Source organism: Choloepus didactylus, chromosome X (assembly GCF_015220235.1).
Source record: "Choloepus didactylus isolate mChoDid1 chromosome X, mChoDid1.pri, whole genome shotgun sequence".
NCBI lineage: Eukaryota > Metazoa > Chordata > Mammalia > Pilosa > Megalonychidae > Choloepus > Choloepus didactylus.
Window position 1 is genome coordinate 190,092,317 of NC_051334.1, and position 17,824 is coordinate 190,110,140.

General features: G+C 47.6%; 1 protein-coding gene across 1 annotated transcript; it reads left to right on the forward strand.

Annotated features, from left to right (window-relative positions):
• The first annotated feature begins 383 nt into the window (after positions 1 to 383).
• On the forward strand, positions 384 to 17,432 carry GABRE (gamma-aminobutyric acid type A receptor subunit epsilon). Its single transcript, XM_037821745.1, has 9 exons — positions 384 to 453; positions 4,015 to 4,229; positions 4,637 to 4,704; positions 8,576 to 8,796; positions 9,454 to 9,536; positions 10,881 to 11,018; positions 14,861 to 15,013; positions 15,141 to 15,340; positions 15,638 to 17,432. The coding sequence occupies exons 1-9, from the start codon at positions 401 to 403 to the stop codon at positions 16,001 to 16,003; spliced, it is 1,497 nt and encodes a 498-aa protein (XP_037677673.1). The 5' UTR covers positions 384 to 400; the 3' UTR covers positions 16,004 to 17,432.
• The last annotated feature ends 392 nt before the right edge of the window (positions 17,433 to 17,824 follow it).

Genomic DNA, 17,824 nt, shown 5'->3' on the forward strand with positions numbered 1-17,824 from the left:
CCGCAACCCTTCTCTCCCCGCTGCATCGCCCCCTGGGCCGGTCTGGCCCGCGGAAGCTCTCCCAGCCCAAGCCGGGAGCCGCCGGTTCCCGCCCCCGACTCGCCCCCGGCTCCCTCCCCGGCCTTCGCCCTGAGTGTCTTGCTGCTCCGCAGTGGTGGTGGCGGCGAGGGCGGGGGGGCCTCGCGAGAGGTCTCCCTCCTCCTTCCCCGCAACAGCCAAAAACAACGGAGATTTCCTTCGGGGCGCAGGGGGCGGAGCCAGGCTGGGGTGGGTGCTTGGAGGGGCGGGGCTTGGGGGAGGAGTGAAAGTTAGAGCCCAGCAAAACCCTCCACCCGCGCTCTGTGCGTCCAGACTGCGCACCGCGACCTCCGTACAGGTGGTCGCGGTGGTCCCCGCGGCGATGTTGGCCAAACTTCTGCCCTTCCTGGGCATGTCGGTGCTCTTCCTGACCAGGTGAGTCTCCGGAACGCGACCCAGGAGCCCTCCGCGTCCGCTTTCTCCCTGGGAATGAGGCGGACCCCGAGAACCCCGAGTCCCTCTCGGCCCTGACCCTCGCGCAGATTAGCCAGGCCCCGCGTCCCCTCGACGCGCGGCCAGCCTCTGGCGGCTCCCTCTCGCACCGGCGCCCCGAAAAGAAGTCGGGACGCCTGGCCCCTCGCCGTTCCTGTCCCCGGATTCCCGCAGAAAGAGGGGCGCGACCCATGGTGGTACCCTGATGGCGCAGGCTCGCGCTCCTCGGAGGACTGGCTTTGGGAAGGTGGCGCCCAAAAGTGCGCGGCTGAGGAAAGGAAACTGCGCCTGAAATGTTTGAGTGTTGGCTAGTCAGTCCTCTGCTGCTCAAATTTTCTCTGAGTGCCTACTGAGTACCAGGCACTGTGCCAGGCGACTCTGACTTTATTGGCTTCCCATCCCGTGCCTCTTGGTGCCATTCCCGGGCACTAGCCCTGGTTTAGTCCAAGGTTTCCTGCCCCAGCTGACTCCTCCACCCCACCCAAGATTCTCCCTTCCCCCTTGTCCCCAGACATCCTGCTAGGTCTAGGACAGACAGTAGCCAGGAATTTTATTTTCCTCTGAAGTCTGTGATTTGGGTCCTGGATTTCTGCTCCCCCCACTCCAGGTCATGGCTAGCAGCAGGTTTCCCTTGAGCAGCCAGCTTCCCTCACACCCTCTTCTGGTCCTGGGACTTTGCTAGAAAGGTTGTCCCCTGGATTTCTGGCTTTTGAGGGGGGAAGATAACTGCTTGGTATTTTTGAGATTGTTTCCAGCTTCCTGGTCTGTTGAGCTCTCTCGAAGTCTCTGTGATACTGACTTATGTCTGTCTTGTTTATCTGTTGTGAGGAAAGGGGTATGGCTTCTCTCCCCACCCCAGATTGCTTTAACTCTTGGTAGATGGGCTTCATGGCTCCCTGCTGTCTCACTGGTGTCCTGGGGTGAGGGTGGGCCTCAGCAGGAGCTGGGTAAACATTTCTGAATATGTGCTAGGAATTTCCAGTCATCTACATCCCTCCAGATGTGATTGGGACTAGTTGGGAGAGCTGACATGGTAACTGACTGGGGAAAAAGAAGGTTCTAGGGGCCAGAGGGGAGGAAGGGAATCAGGAAGGAAAGCAGCAAAGAAGGGGGGCTGTTGACATGGGAACTACCTTGCCAGCCAGGGGAAAGGGCTGCATTAGCTGGTGTCCAGACACTGTCAGCATGGCAACCTGTGATGTCAGGGAAGAACTGGGGAGGTGGCAGTACAGTGTGCTGTACAGGGCCACATTGAACCAGAAAACCATCTCTGGGCCTCGCTCATCCTCGAATTAGTCATGTGCCTTTGGGCACAGCCATTCCTCCCTCTGGGCCTCGGTTTCTCTGTCCGGAAAGTGAAAAGGGGGCTGATGTGGAAAAAAAAAAAATCCAGTGTCCCTTTTCATGCTGCTTTTCCCCTGAGTCAGTTGAAGGGGCATCCTCAGTGGGGGATGTGCAGAGATCAGCTCCATTCTGTACCACCACATCTGGAGGGAAGTGGATACCTGAAAAAGCCCCCATGGAAAGATCTCACTAGTCCAGTGCATGAGTGCTTTCAAGTTTTTAATGTTTCTAGTCCTGAAGGTGAGCTTAATGGATGCCTGTGGAAAGGTACGCATTGTCAGCAGCTCCTTAACCCTAGGGATCCCGGGATGAGGGATTTTTACTGGCCAAAGACAATTGTAAGATTAAAGCAACTTCAAGACACTCACTTGGGCTGCTTTTTTGCCAATGGCCTTCAGTCATCCGGGAGGGGCTTCTGCAGAGTTTGGGGTGGTCCTGGCTGGCAGTGTGCAGCCCACCACAGCTGCTAGTCGTGACTGTGCAGTGTTCCTAGCCACATCACTCATTCTGCAGGTCCTCTAGTCCCATGCTCCCTCCTGCAGTCCCTGGTCATTATCTTTTCACAGGCCTGGGGGATTAGCCTCTAGGTACCCACCTAGATCTGAAAAGCCTAAGGAAAAGAGGACATTTTTGAGATGTGGTCTTTGAAAGTGGCAATCGCTTTTCCCAAGTCTGGTTCTTCCCTTGCCCAGAGTAGGAACTGGCCACTTCAGACATGAGAAATGGCAGTCTTGGCACATCTGTATACCAGTTAAGCAATTCTAAGAGCTTGAAACGCTGCAGAAAAATGAATTTTGCTGTTCAAGTTGGCAGTTCCTTGGTCTACAATACAGGGCTGTGCCCACATCTCCTGCCTGTTTTCCCCTTTTCTTAGAGGGCAACTTGCCTGATGGATTTTTTAAATAAGATTATTTTGGAATTGTACCATGCACATATGAAAGTACTGAAATCATAAGTAAACAGCTCAGTGGATTTTCACAAAGTAAACACATCCATGTAGCCAGCACCCAGACCAGGAAATAGAACATTAACAGCATGCTCCCCCCAACATGGAGTCCCTGCCCAGGCCCCTCCCAGTACACTCTCTTCCCCAAAGGAAACCATTCTCATGCCTTCCACCATCACTAAGTAATTTAGGCTGATGGAGTTTTAAAAAAGCTTTTTATTATAAAAAATTTTCAAGTATATCTAAAAATAGAAGGAATAGCGCAATGAATCCCATATATACATCACCAGCCTTGTCAATTATCAGCCACTCTTATTTCATCTCTCCGCCTGCCCACTCTCCATCTCCGGTTTAGATTATTTTGAAGCAAACCTCAGACATCACATCACTGCATATGTAATTGTTTTACTCTGCATCTCTAGTCAAAAGGACTCTTTAAAAACATAACAAAACACCATTATTACACCAAAAATCTCACAATAATCTCTTCCTGCCTCAACTATCCAGTCAGTGCTCAAATCGCCCCTATTGAATTATAAATGGTTTTTGTTTAAAGTTTGCTTTTTACAATCAGGATCCAAATACAGTCTGTATATTGGCAGATGGGGTGTTTTTATTTTTTAAAATACTTCTTATGGAAATAGAACATATATACAGAAAAATGCTCAATTCCTGGGTGTATAGCCAATGAGTTGTCCTTAAACGAACACACTGGTGTAAAGACACCCAGATCAGATGGCTTATACATTTTTTTGTTTTATTTAATTTTTTTTTTTTTTTGGCTCTGGTGTTCACATTGGACTCCTATTTGGCTATCCCTTTCCTGGATGACAGTCTCCAGGTGAAGGAATCCTGTCTTTTCTCAGCTTAGGTAAACAGCTATATTTTTATCAGTGGCCTCTCCCCCTGCTCCCTTGCCCCTCATACATAAAGCCCTGTCACTTCATTTTATGCTAAAAATCATTTTTAAATCAAGGCTTAGTTTCCTTATTGATTTTTAAAATAAAATAAAGAATTATAAAAGAGGTATAACATGGAACCCCCCCCCAAGTAAGATTTAAAAGAAATTAAACAAGTATAATGCTACTCTTTCATAATTTACTGTTACCAGTCATTCTTTAATTATGCCTTAGGTTGCAACTTATTTTGGTTTGCTTCATCTGGGGCCCCTATAAGTGGTGGACAGAACTTCATTCTTTGTTTTTATGTTGTAGGGTCGAGGGACCCCAGGCTGGATGGAAGAGTGAAGCCTCGGCCAGTGGTGATGAAGTCTCTGACCCCCAGCCCCAGTTAGTTGGAAGGAAGCTCCTTACTGAAGAAACGAAGGCCCTTGCTCCTGGCCACAGAGCTGCCAGTGGGTCAGAAGCCTCTCAGATCCTGAACACTATGCTGAGCAAATATGACCCCAAACTGCGCCCTGGCATTGGTGGTGAGTAACAGAAAAACTCCTTCCCCTCCTATAAGGGAGGGGGTTAGGGGTCCTGGGGTGTAGGGGAGGGGGGTACACACATGGACAGGAGCATCTGATGCTCACCTGCCAAGTAAGAGATGTCAACTCTAGTCTCAGCACTGGCATTCACTTCCCTAGTCTCACCCTCAGTTTTTCCAGCTATAAAATGAGCTGCCTGGGATTGCAACCATCGAGGTCCATCCAACTCTCAATGGTCCATGAACTGGGTCTTGCCGTGAAAGAACAAAGAAAGAACTAGGATTGGATGCTGAAACCATGGGCTCCATCCCTTATCTAACTCCCCTTTCCTCCCCTCTGACCACTGTCTCCCCTGCTTCATGCCCCTGTTTGATGCTTACCCTCAGCCACTTCTGCTTCCCCTACAGAGAGGCCCACTGTGGTCACTGTTGCGATCTCGGTCAACAGCCTTGGTCCCCTCTCTATCTTGGACATGGTGAGTACTGAGCATTTATTATGATTTCTCCCAGCTTAGGTTGCTGGCCTGTGGGGCCTTCCATACTTGTATTTTCTGCTCTGTGTGTCTATTACCACTCCAAGAGTTTGGGGGAGAGATTTTAACTAGTGTGGTCTTGAGAATGAGGCTGGCAAAGATAAGTCACTTGCTGTATCAAGAGGACATTCCGAGTCTTCATATCTTCCAGTCTTCCATTCAAAATAAAAATAATAAAGCAACTTTAAACACAAGGATATGACTCTTTTCTTCTGATGGTGATTTTTATGAGTTATAGTCTATTGTTACCAGTTCTTGCCCTAAAACTGTTTCTCTGATTTTGCTCTGTCCCTTCTCTCCACAGTTAGCCTTCAGCATTTCCCACCTGGATTCTGGGAAAATATCTCCCTCTTCCAGTTTACCTACTAACCTGGCCTCCTGAGTGATGTGCCTCATGTAACCTTGACCCTGATTACAGCTTGAAGTTCAACCCCATACTATAGCAGTCAGGGCTGACACGTTGGAACCAGCCTGGGGCTCTGGTTTCACTTCTTTTCACCCCTTTACTTCACACTGGAGTATGGATGTTCCCAGACCACCTTATACCACTGAGCCTTCCTTCAAACCCTATCCTGTTTGAGATGTCAGTGACCCACCTCTCTGCTTGTCAAAATCCTCAACCTGAAATCCATAGCTATTGATTGCTCCCTTCTTACTCACGTCACTCTCCTCTCTTTGACACTCATCTTTTTCTATTTAGATTGTGGTTGTTTACCTGGTCTGCCCTACCTCATTTTATTGTAATTGTCTGCTATGTATTTCCCTTGCTTTCTCAGTTATGGGTTCTTTGATGTCAAGGACTAACACACAATAAGTGCTCACTACTGTGATGATGAGGAAGGCTATGGTAGCCAACTCTGTGTTGGCTGTTGTCTTGGTCTGGCTGCTTAGACCCACTTTTAGCATCCTCACTGGGACCCAGCAAGCACCATGCAATTAGGTGAGTTCAGGGTGTAGGCTCCAAGATAGGCTTTGCAAATAGACCTGCAACAGTAAGTGACCACTCATGGAAGGTGTATTTTCTGGATAAGGTAGAGCACCCTCTAAAAGTGAAGAGTAGTGGAATAATTGTGGCTACAGTCACCTTGCTATTTGTGCCATAAGTGCTGATACCTGACCAGCCCTGAGGGCACAGTCTAATAAGCCAGCAGCCGCTAAGCCTGGTATGGACCACAGAATGGGTCCAGAGAGGAGTCAACAACTTGATTTTCTTTGGCTAGTGAGGTGGTATTACTTCCTTGGCCACATACCTTTAGAAAATTCCAAACCTTCATGTGGTATTAAATTTCCCTGAGAAGTCTGAACTTCTGTGCACTTCCAAATATTTCTTTAAAGCTGCAGGAAGTCCCTATTCTTACCCAGCTGACTTTCCCCTGGTAGCATTGCCCCTGGGAAAGCCTTTATGGTGGACAGGGCTGCCATTATGATCCCCATTTTACATTTGAGAAAACTGAGCCTGTGAGCTCCTGGCATTCTGTTACACAGATGACGTAGTTGTTTGAGGGGCATTTCAGTACCATCAGGCAATGGGATGTTGTGTAGAGTTCAAGTGGTCACCTTCCCTTCAGAACTTGGCCTCACGGAGGGAAACCTGCTGAACCCATGGTACATGGCTAGACTTCTAAGGTTGGAAGGAGGTGACCAGTCTGGGAACATCTGCCTGTCGCAGCATCAACAGTTGCTAAGGCTGCTTCTTGCTGCAGTAATTATCACAGGCGGCTCTAATTAAGCCAATTCCTAAACACCAAATTCCTAGAGTTTTGGCTGAACTAAAAGAAATGTACATCCCAAGCTCCCTTGTCAAACTGGGGAAAAGTTGAATCGTTAGTTATTAGTTGATGTGTAATTAACTTGCAGTTGGCATCTGTTTAAGTATAAATTAAATGCTTGTTGGAAACCCTTTAGAATGCAGAGCACAAGCACGGTGTGAACATGGAGGGGAGGGCTTTCCACTGGCCACCAGGCACTTCTCACAGCCTGGGAAGGAGGCCCCGCTGGCTGAGTGGAAGACGACAGCCATTGGAGCTGTGGCAACACTTTGAAAGCCACCTGTGCAGGTGCTGAGTTGGGGGCTCCCAATGTGAAGAGTAGCCAGGCCCTGGCAGCTCTTGTCTGTCTGCTTCTCAGACCCACTCTGGAAAGTCCTCAGTCTTCCCCTCTCAAGCTGACTCCCACCTTTGGGAGCTGCTTTCACCACCTTTAGGCCTGGGGCGCAAAGGCAAGCAGGAATTTTCTTTGTACCTTGAGGGGCTCTACTGGCCTCCAAGTTTGTGGGTTTCTGGTTGGTGCCCATGGTTTGATGCAGGATAAATAGGGTGACTCGTGGGAAAGAACTAGGGATTCAGCAGAAGGAAGGTGGACCAGAGTAGCCAAAGGAATTGTTGGTACAAGTGAAGAAAATTCTGGAGTGGGAGGGCAGCAAAGGGTGTCCTGGGGCCAGGCTGCGGTAACAGTATATGGGTGCAGAGCCTGTGTGCTGTTATCAATCACTTGCATGGTTTTGGACAGGCCCCTTTCTCTGTGAGCCTCAGTTTCCCTGTCTCTAAAATTAGGGGGGTTGGGCTAGCTAGCCTTTAGTCCTCAGGATTGCTCCTTGGCCTAGTAGTTGTAGTACTTAGCTGCTTGCAGTTCTATTGCAGTCTGTTTTTGCTCCGTCAGTAGTGGAGGTACCAATTTCTAGCTTCTCCTGCTTCTTCTTATTGAGCATCAATCTCAATGTTTAACAGTTTATGGGATAGAAAATATCTGGAGACCAAATAATCATGGATATATCTATGCATATGCACACATATCTTCAGAGGTTAGGGGCCCTTGCTTGAAAGGAAAAACAAAACTAAGCAAAAAAATATGATTCTCCTTGTTTAAAAAATATGAGACTAGATAGACATTTCTCTTGTGACTCAAAGCACTTCATTTTTAAATATAATTCTGGAGAATGAAGGATGGAGGTTAATTAACATCTGTGCTCCTCAAATAAAAGCTGGAAGGGGAAAGTTCGCTGTATACAATCAAAGTTTATGTGTTTTAATTTTTTTAATTATTTTGAGCTGGATATTTTATTTGCTGTGGAAATGTGGGTACTGAGAGGATGTTGTTGACCTGGCCCAAGCAGCACCACAGACCTAGCGAGAGCAGTGCGATGATGAGCCGCCATTTCCTGTCTGTTTCTAGGTGAAATGTGTCTTGCCAGACTGTTATCCATTTGGGAATGTTCTTTTTTTCCTTTGGGGAATACCAGAAGATAGAAAACTCCAGCAGCCAAATGCATGCTGCTTTCCTCATTGCAAACCTAAGTGGATTCCAGAGGGCCTGTCTGCCCATTGGTAGAGGAAGGGTCTCAATGCCAGCTCCGGACCAGAGAGTTGGCTTGCTTCAAGCACACCCTTTCTCTGGATATCATTGGGCAGTTTGGGGTTGGGGTGGGCAATTACAAGTTGTTTCTGGTCCCCCCATTTAACAGAGAGAAGTCTTGCTTTGTGTGCTTCCAGAGGGCAGAAAAGGCAGTGGTGAGAGAAAGTAGTAGGAAACTCCATTGAAGGCAAACTTTCTACTGCCCTGAGCTTGTGAGAATAACATTTATGCTGCATGATGCAGAGCTAGCTGTATGCAAGTGATGATCACACAGGCTTGACTGCCTCAAAATCCCTTCTAGTCTAGACATTGGAAGAGTCTCTGAGCAGAGAGAAGGGACCCTATCCATCCCCTGTTTCCTGGTGCAGTGCTCCATGCACTGCTTTTCAATTTCTGTTATGTTTGTGTGGCTGTCCCTTGTTTCCACAATGCCAAGCCTGTGCTTTCCTTTCCTTTCCACCAGGAATACACCATTGATATTATCTTCTACCAGACCTGGTATGACGAACGCCTCCGTTACAATAGCAGCTTTGAGACCCTTGTGCTGAAAGGCGATGGAGTGAGCCAGTTATGGACCCCGGATACCTTATTTAGAAATTCTAAGAGGACCCAAGAGCACATGATTACCATGCCCAACCAGATGGCCCGTATTCACAGGGATGGCAAAGTGTTGTACACAATTAGGTATGTCAAGCCTCTGGAGCCTCACTTTCTGGAACCATCTCTCCTGGGAATTTTAGCCGAAGAACCATGGGCAGAGGTCTCATCCTGAATACTTCCAAGGGCCCTTCCAACTTTCCTAGACCATGAGCTCAACCCCTTAATATACAGATACAGACATTGATGCCTCAAAGTGGGAAGATATTGTTTAAGGCCACATATCAAGTTTGTGGCAGAGCTGGGACTCGTACACAGTTACTTGGCTCCCAGTCCAGTGCTCCCCCCACTGGAATATACCAGTATGACAGTTCCATCCCAAGTGGAAAAATAAGATACCCAAGACCAGGCTGAATTACTGAATTCCTGGCAGGGGAAAGTTGTATGTCAGTGGTAGGAGGGGGGTGGGTGGACGGGACAGAGTGGGAAACTGTTAGCAGGTCCTGGAAGCCGGGCTAGGCAAAAGACAAAGGCCCATCTAAATCAATCCATACACTTCTCTGATGATGGCGACCAGAGTAGCCAGTTACTTTCAAGCTGTTTCTCCTCTCTTTTTGAGTCTCCTTTGAGCTCTTTGTCTCAAATCTCACCATTACCACTCACTGATGGTGGTGCCCAGGCCCAAGTTGAATGGCTATCTCAGTGCTTAGGGCCAGCCTAATGAGATTCCTCTCTTCCTTCCAGGATGACCATTGATGCTGGATGTTCACTCAATATGCACAAATTTCCAATGGATTCTCACTCTTGCCCTCTGTCTTTCTCTAGCTGTGAGTACATTCTTCTTAGGTTTCTGGGATCCCAGAGTATTGCTGGGCCCCTTCTTTTTCTCATTCTTGCCCTTGACATTTTTCTGCCTTTGGTTTCCTCCTAAGATGGTGCCAGGGTTGCCCAAGGCCTCCCCCTCCATTCCCATCTCTTTTCTTGGGCATGATATTGGTTTCCTCCCTTTCCCTCCTCATCAAATCAGTCACCTGCCTCTGAAGTGTATCTCAAGTATGTCTGCTCCTCTCCAACTCCACTTTCATTACCTTTGTTTGGGCCTTTGCCATCTTCCACTTGGACTTCTGCAACATCTTCACTTTGAAACTGAAGATGTCCAAATCTAAAATCATTACCTCCTCCCAACTTCTACTCCAAACTAAATGTACTAGTTCTTCTGTGTTCCCATCTGTTTCACTGAAGGGTGCCATCACCCACTCATTTGTCCAAGTCAAGAACTTTGGTGCCTCTTTCCCTCACCTCCTGCATCTAATTAATCAACAAGTCCTGTTGGTGTTCCCTCCCTACTCTCTATTGATCCTTTCTACCTCCCTGCATTCTGTGTGTCACAGCTTTGAATCCTGCCTTCATTCATGTTAGTTTGCCTGGATTACTGCACTGGCCTCCCACCACTGGTCTCCTTGCCACCAGGCTATCCTCACATGATAACCAGAGTGTCTTACCTAAAGCACTATTTAGACCAGGTCACTTTAGTTTCAGATCCTTCCTTCACTCTCACAGATCAACTCCAAATTCCTTATGGCCTCCATGAAGTGTCTCCTGATACCCACTCCTGTATGCCTTATCCTCTGTGAAATAGCAATCCTGAACCTTTGGCATTTCCACAGTATACCAGGCATTCTCACTTTTTTTGTGCATGGAACCCTACCTTTGCCCCTTCAGCCTCATCCATATGGAGAATATTTACCCAACTTTCAAAACTTAATTAGAAGGTCACCTACTCTATGAAGTCCTTTCTGAATGTGTTCCCACCTGAGCTTTCCCTTCTTTGTGCTCCCATTGTCCTATGACCAGAGGTTTCTCAGAACAGCCTAAACAATTATAGGCTCTTAGCTGTACACTCACTGTTTTATTCACTAAAATGTGAGTGCTTGAGGGCAGGGCTCATACCTTGCTCATCTCTGTATTTCCAGCTCAGAGCCTCGTACCAAGGAATGCTCAGTAAATATACTTATTGAACAGACTTCAATAATGATGTAAGAGAGGTAAGATCCATAGCTGTTGAGGCCAGAATCAGGACTCCAAGGCATTGCTCAGGCTGATTCTATGCTGGTTGAGACCTTGGCTGGGCTGCCTGGTCTCACATGACCCCTTCCCACATTGCTTTCCAGTTTCCTTTACTGAGGATGAGATGATCTACAAGTGGGAAAATTTCAAGCTTGAAATCAATGAGAAAAATTCCTGGAAGCTCTTCCAGTTTGAGTTTAAAGGAGTGAGCAACAAGACTGAAATTCTCTCAACCCCAGCTGGTAAGTGTGCCATGGGGAATAGGGTTAGGAGGAGAAGTAGGACATGGCTCCTGTCTTATAAATGTTAAGCTCTTACAAGTGTTTGCTGAGGAAACTGAAACTCTGTAGCTACACCTCAGTCTCATCTGCAAAGAAATGCTTTGCCAAGCCCCCCACCCCCACCAAGAGGGTAGGTAAGTAGGTAAGTTTTGCTGCTGTCAGAATTTGCAAATAGCTTTGTCATGCAGGCCGTTCAGTTTCAAAGTCTTTGTTACAACATTGACCCACTTGGATGACTTCCTGGAATGGAGCTCATGTGAGTTCTTCATGCCCAGGACCAACCCAAGCTGGTTGAGTGGGAAGCAACAAAGTCTGTCCTAATGGAAGGGGAAGCCAGAGTTCTAATGTCACTGATATGAGGGCTGGGAAAGTCTGGAGGAAATTTCTGGGGCAGATTTTGCCTGGATCAGGCCTTCTTTTGAAGACACAGGAAGCTACAATGGCTGCCACATCAACATTTATCTTAAAGGAGCAGCTCTGTGCTTCTGATACTTGACAAGTGATACAGATTCCTGTCAAAGGCTTCATGGTGGTTCAACATAGACATGATGATAATCGGTTTTTGGACCTTGTCTCTAACAAGGACTAAAGGGGAGGAGGGCCCTGGGTCTCTTGAAACTCTAGCCCCCAATTAGGTATGAGCATTTTTGCTTGTTTTTCAAGGTGATCTGAATGAGGAGCCAAGAGACTTCCTCAGGGTTGCTCCCAGAGCAGCCCTAGAAACCTTCTTCACACATACTCAACCTCATTCAGGGTAGTACAGATACTGTCCTCATCATTTCCAGAATGTGGATGTAGTCAGCCGCCCAACCAGCTATTTGACATGGGAGGTGTCTTGCTTTGCTTCTTTGTGGCTAGGCAGAAAATCTACTGTGGCTTCACTTGTTGAGTTGGTCACTGGGTGAAGGCCAATGCATGTTCTGCTGACTAGAGCTTTGCTTGCAGAGAGTACTAGGCAGGGATAGAGGGTTACTTTACAAATGCTTTCCTTTTCCCTTGGGCATCTGGGGAAACAGATTTTCTACCTTTAACTTGGGACCCTGCTCTTCTGTCAGCTAGCTATGGGCCTTCCTGTTGCTTTTCTGCACCTCAATTTTCCTGGGCAGGGGACCCATCAGCAAAAGTTGCAGAAGAGACAAGGCCCAGGGGTTTTCAAATCACTAGTGATTCCATTTAGTAGGTGATTGTGCATTGTTTCAAAATGGTACCCTAGTGACTACAAAGCCCCAGAGCCAGCATCATCACCAAAGCGATGATAGTAGGTAAGCACCAGCTCTCCTTGGGCGTAGGGAGTGTACTTGGGGAAAAAGGAGAGAATCTCTGCTTCAAGAGGCTCTAGGAGAGTCCACCTGTGCCCTCAGTGAATGAATCATCCTTCACTGATGGCAATGATCCTCTGTTGGAATCTTACCAGTGATTGGGGAGTTCACTATCTTGCAAGAGAGTTTCTTCCTTCTCTAGACAGAAACTCTGTCTATCAAAAAATTCTCCCTGTTCATCTGAAATTGGAATTTCTACCCATTGGATTTAGTTATTTTTCCCTAAAACTATCCAGCTTAAATTAAGTCCAGTCACTCTTCCACAGGGCCAAGATTAAAGTACCTTTACTATCACCCCCACCCTGGGTCATGTTATGTTCCTTCTCTTGTTTTTTAAGGCTTTGAGACCCCTCATCCTTCCAGTCCCAGTCCTCTCAACACAGTCTCTTTAATTGTTTCCCTCTGAAAGTGTCATGCCCAGAAGTGGTCTGACCAAAGCAGATAAGAGCAGAAAAGCATCTTTACCATTTTTTATTTTTTGCTTTAGCTCCTCACTCTCAGATATCTTATTTCCCCTACCCATGCTCCTCCAGTGCTCATGAAGAACAAAGTGTGTGTAGTATCCTACTCTCAGCCTTCAAAGACAAATTTCCATGTCTTGACAAATGGAGAAGTTTCTTCTATGTTTGGAATAAATAAAATAAGAGTAGAAAAACTCGATAGGAAAATAAATCTTCTTGCAACAAAAAATATAAACTCTGCAAAATTTTGCAGAGGATGGTTGTTCCCAAATAGGGATGTCTTGAAATGGAGTCAAGACCCCCAAGCAAGAGAACTGGGAACTTCATAAATACATCCTGGCCAGTGGGCAAATATGAGCACAGTCCTTCAGCAGTTCTGGAGGAAGAGTTCTATCCCCAACGCTGCTTCTCTAGATGCAGTCTCACACTGACCCTGGACAACACTTCCTTGCCTCTTCCCAGAAGAATCTGAGACATCTTGCCCCTTGAGTGCCAGTGCTGCCAAGGTGAGTGGGAAAGGATGCTCTTCTTACTCAGCTCCAGGCCACACCCCAGACCTGCTGGGCAGGTGATCTGTTTTCCAAAATAGGAGGACATATGGACAGGTCAGTGTTCTGGTCTGCTTCACAAAGCTGATGCCAGGCAGTGGCAAGAGTGCTGAGCATCTGCTGGGTTCCAGGTTGTACTGGGTTTGGATGGGCAGGGACCAAGTCACAGGGTCCATGGGATTCCTGCCTTGAAGGGTTTAAAAGTCTGCCTAATTCAAGGTCGAGGAAATCTGTGACATCACTGAGGTGGACATTTGGATCTGTGGGAAATGCATGGCTGTGTAGAAGGGCAGAAAGCTTCACTAATGAACCAGCATTTGAGCCATTACAAGTCCAATAAGATGTTGAGAGTGAAAGGAATACTTTGGGCTCAGAGAAAAGCCCAAACAAGCCATGAAGTCATGGGCATGCAGACCATTTGGAAACAGATGTGTCAGAGCGCAAGGCATCATGGAGGGTACAATGGAAGAAGCCAACTGGAGAGGATGGTTGTCATCAGGTCCTGTAGGAAACATTCATTTCTAGGGTGAGAGTCAAGACCAAGGACATGATGCCCAACTGAATGTGAAGCCCTCAGTCACCTTGTGGAGGTATACTCTGTAGACCTGACATCTAGAAGGCTGATTGAAATTTTCACTTTCATCTAGTTCTATTTTCCTGAAACACTCAATTTGGGTCAGGACAATAGATCAAGGATAGGAAATCCAATCTTTGAATGCTGCTATGAATATGCAGGCTATTGCAAGGAATGTGATAGGGTTAGCTCAGGGTAAGGCTGGTGTGTTTGTGTGTGTGTGTGTGTGTGTGTGTGTGTGTGTGTGTGTTTGTGTGTGTGTGTTTGTGAAAGATGTCAGTTAGATCCAGATCATGGTGGGCCTTATGTGGAACAGGGAGCCAGTAGATGTTTGGGACAGGGGTGGTGATTTCTTTTGGCCATTGGTGGAAGACTGCTGATGAAGGCATTTTGCCAATGTATAAATGCATAGAAAGAAGGCTGGAAGAACTCTGCTTCCCCATCCCAGCCCCCATCCTAACAGCACAAGCCATCCTTGGCTCATTTCCTCAGTGTAAGAGCTGTGGCCTGCTGACTAGATAAGGTATCTCCATGGATGTGAAGGCCTCAGTCAACCGTCTGGGCATTAGCTGTGTAGTCCTGATATCTAGAGGTCTAAATGAGGTTTTCACTGTCATCACACTCCTCTGCTACCCTAGAAAGACAGATGTGGGGTGGGGGGAGAGTAAACTGAGAAACACGAGGTTAAGGGTTCTGGTCCCCTGGCTTACTTCTAAACTGGCCATGGGTCTTGCAGTGAGTGTTCTCTCTGGGCTTCTGATCCTCTGCAGGTTGAACTCTATCCTAGGACTGTGGTGAGGGTCCCATGAGTGGAACAGTGGGACTCTTGATGTGCCTGTCCTGCTTGGGGGAGCCCCTCATGTCAGTGCTGTGACAAAATGCTGTATTCAATGTCTTTCAGGTGGTGTCATGGTCATGACATTTTTCTTCAATGTGAGCAGGCGGTTTGGCTATGTCGCCTTTCAAAATTATGTCCCTTCTTCCATGACCACAATGCTCTCCTGGGTTTCCTTTTGGATCAAGAAAGAGTCTGCTGCAGCCAGGACCTCTTTAGGTAAGGGTGATAAGGCAGGCATAAGCATGGACACAGGCTGAGATTTAGCCTTACCAGGGAAAGGAATTGCCTGATTTTGGGGTCCTGTAAGGAGTGTGATGTGTGCTCCACTGTTGTGCTCTTGCAGGGATCACCTCTGTACTCACCATGACCACCTTGGGCACCTTTTCCCGTAAGCATTTCCCACGTGTCTCCTACATGACGGCCTTGGACTGCTACATTGCCGTCTGCTTTATCTTCTGCTTCTGTGCTCTGATGGAGTTTGCTGTGCTCAGCTTCCTGATCTACAACCGGACGAAACCCCATGCTTCTCCAAAACTTCGCTATGTATGACTGGGGTATGGGAGTGGTGGCAGAGCTTTGGCATTTATAGGCATATCAGTGAGGCAAAAGGGCTTGTGGCACATAGGTGGCCAGCTCATTGAATGATGGGGACTTACTTGGAGCTGTTGGGTGAGGGGAGGGGAGCTGAATAAACTTCCCGATGTGATGGTTTGTGTTCTAGGGGTAAGAAACAGTATGCCAAGGACAGTCCCCAGAAAATTCTGAGGTGGACAGGAGCCAGCAGCTAGGCTTGGCTCATCTTCCTTTGCATTTTCTCCCTTCTTCCCTTGTTCATTTCAGCGTTTCCGTGGCCGTGGCCATGGCCGTGCCCGTGCCCGTGCCCGTAAGAATCAGGAGGCTTTTGTTTGCAACATCATCAGCTCTGAGGGGAATGATGGAGAGGAACCTACGACTTGCTCAGGCCAGTGGTCCCCCAGCCCAGATAGCCCCCAGAGCCCATGCACCCAATCAGAGCTGACCCACCACAAATGGTTTCATAATCACAAGAAGTACTTCTGCATGATCCCCGACTGCAGGGGCCGTACCTGGCAGCAGGGCCGCCTTTGCATCCACGTCTATCGCCTGGATAACTACTCACGCATTCTGTTCCCTGTGACCTTCTTCTTCTTCAATCTGATCTACTGGCTTATTTGCCTTTACCTCTAGGTATCAACTGGTGCCTTGTAGGGCACTCCCCCCCCCCCTGCCAACTTCCCTGCGAGGTCCCATGCCCCCTACCAAAAGAGTTGGGGGAAAGCAGCAGCAGTAAGAGCAACTAGCAAGTCTTTACTTCCTCTTTCTCCAGATAAAATCCTGTTCCCCTACCTGGCCCATTCACTAATCTCCTTGGCAGCCCATTTCAAGTAAAATGGTCCACCTCTCTACCCTCCAAAATCTTAGGCTCTCAGTAACCAGCTCCCTAAAATTGTGTACACAGATGAGTTGATTAGCTATCTCCCAGCAGTATTGACACCCACTACCTTTTTTTTCAGAAACCCCACCACTGCCTTTGAGGGTCTTTGGGTCCACTCTGGCTTCAGCTTCCTTTCCTGACACCTCCTTAAGATGCTAGGTAGCAGAATAATAGCATGAGAGGACCCTGTCCTTAGGTCAGATTATTATATTCTTGATTCTCTCTCTTTGCCCTCCCATCTCCTTCAGATAGATAGACAACTGGCATTCTCCCTTTAGGCAGTGGGAAGCCAGCCATTGACTATTTTGGCTGCTGCTGTGACACGTCCCTCTCCACCCCATCCCCTCATCTTTCATCCTCGCTATCAATTCAATGCCCTCCATCAAGTGGGTATCTGTTTTTGTGTGTGATGATACTAACGGCCCCCTGCTTTGAACGTCCCCTTCTTCTCTTTGACCCCTGTGAACCCTTCTGTAACTTCCCCTGTGACTTTCCCAGCCCTGGCCCAGGTGCTAGGCTGTGGTGACTTCTGGGGACCAAGGAACTAAGACAACTCTGTCTTGCAGTGAGTATTACCCACCAGTGGTTGGTGTGCACCTAAGGTACAGCATAGCAGTTCTGTAACTTCCTTGGCCCCTGGACCCATGAGCCAGTCTGCTCTTAACCCTGGGGCAATCTCGCAATCACAATCAATCAATTGAATTCCCTGAAATTTGTATGGCACTTAACCTTTTGCAAATCACTTTTGACAAAATATTTCTATTTTGAGCCTCATTATAGCCCTGTGATACACTCAGGGCAGGATTCTTATCCCTTCTTTGCAGATGAGAACCCTGAGGCACAGATTTCTCCTGTACTGTGGATCATACTGAAGGCTACCCAGGAGCCCACTGTCACCTTCCAGACCATGTGACAGGGCTATGCAGCTCTGTTCACCATGATTTGATTCTATAGCATTTGGCCTACTTAATTCCTGGGCCTGAGATGCTCAGACTGTCCCCAAGATCAAACCTCTCCTGGCTCTGGTAACCCAGTGAGGTGAATTTGGACATGCCTCAATGCTTGTATATGCTGATTGAAATCTGTGTTTGTATTTTATTGGTGTATGGGTAGGGTGGGGATCCATCTGCTTTTTGACACCATCATCTGTAAAGGGGAAATACTAAATATATGAATAAATATATCAGCAAAGTATGGAAGTTGTCACTGATCTCTTGTGCACCCAAACTCGTTCTCAGCTCAGGCTTTAAATCGTAAATCAATGACCCAAACTTTTGTCTATCTGCTCCCCTCTCCCATCCATGATGCCCAGACCTTCCAAGCATGCACCATGTACCTTTCTTCCATTGGTAGGGGCCCCAAGTGAAGAAGGCTGCTAGGTATGTGGCCCCTGCTACAGACTCCCTGGCTTCCTCCTTTGCCTCTGCTCCCCTCCACGGACTTTTTGCTTTGGCCATTACTCCAGCCTCTACCCAGTCACAGCCAGAAGGTTCCTAGACACCAAAGGACTCAGAATAGCTCCTCTCTCCCAGTGTAAAGATGGAGATGCTGAGACAGAGAGGAGGAGAGATTTG

Excerpts from the sequence above, each read along its gene's own strand:
- GABRE (XM_037821745.1), top strand. The coding sequence starts at position 401 with ATGTTGGCCAAACTTCTGCCCTTCCTGGGCATGTCGGTGCTCTTCCTG. Across the intron at positions 4,230-4,636 it reads ACTGCGCCCTGGCATTGGTG|AGAGGCCCACTGTGGTCACT; the intron begins GTGAGTAACAGA and ends CTTCCCCTACAG. Across the intron at positions 8,797-9,453 it reads AAAGTGTTGTACACAATTAG|GATGACCATTGATGCTGGAT; the intron begins GTATGTCAAGCC and ends TCTTCCTTCCAG.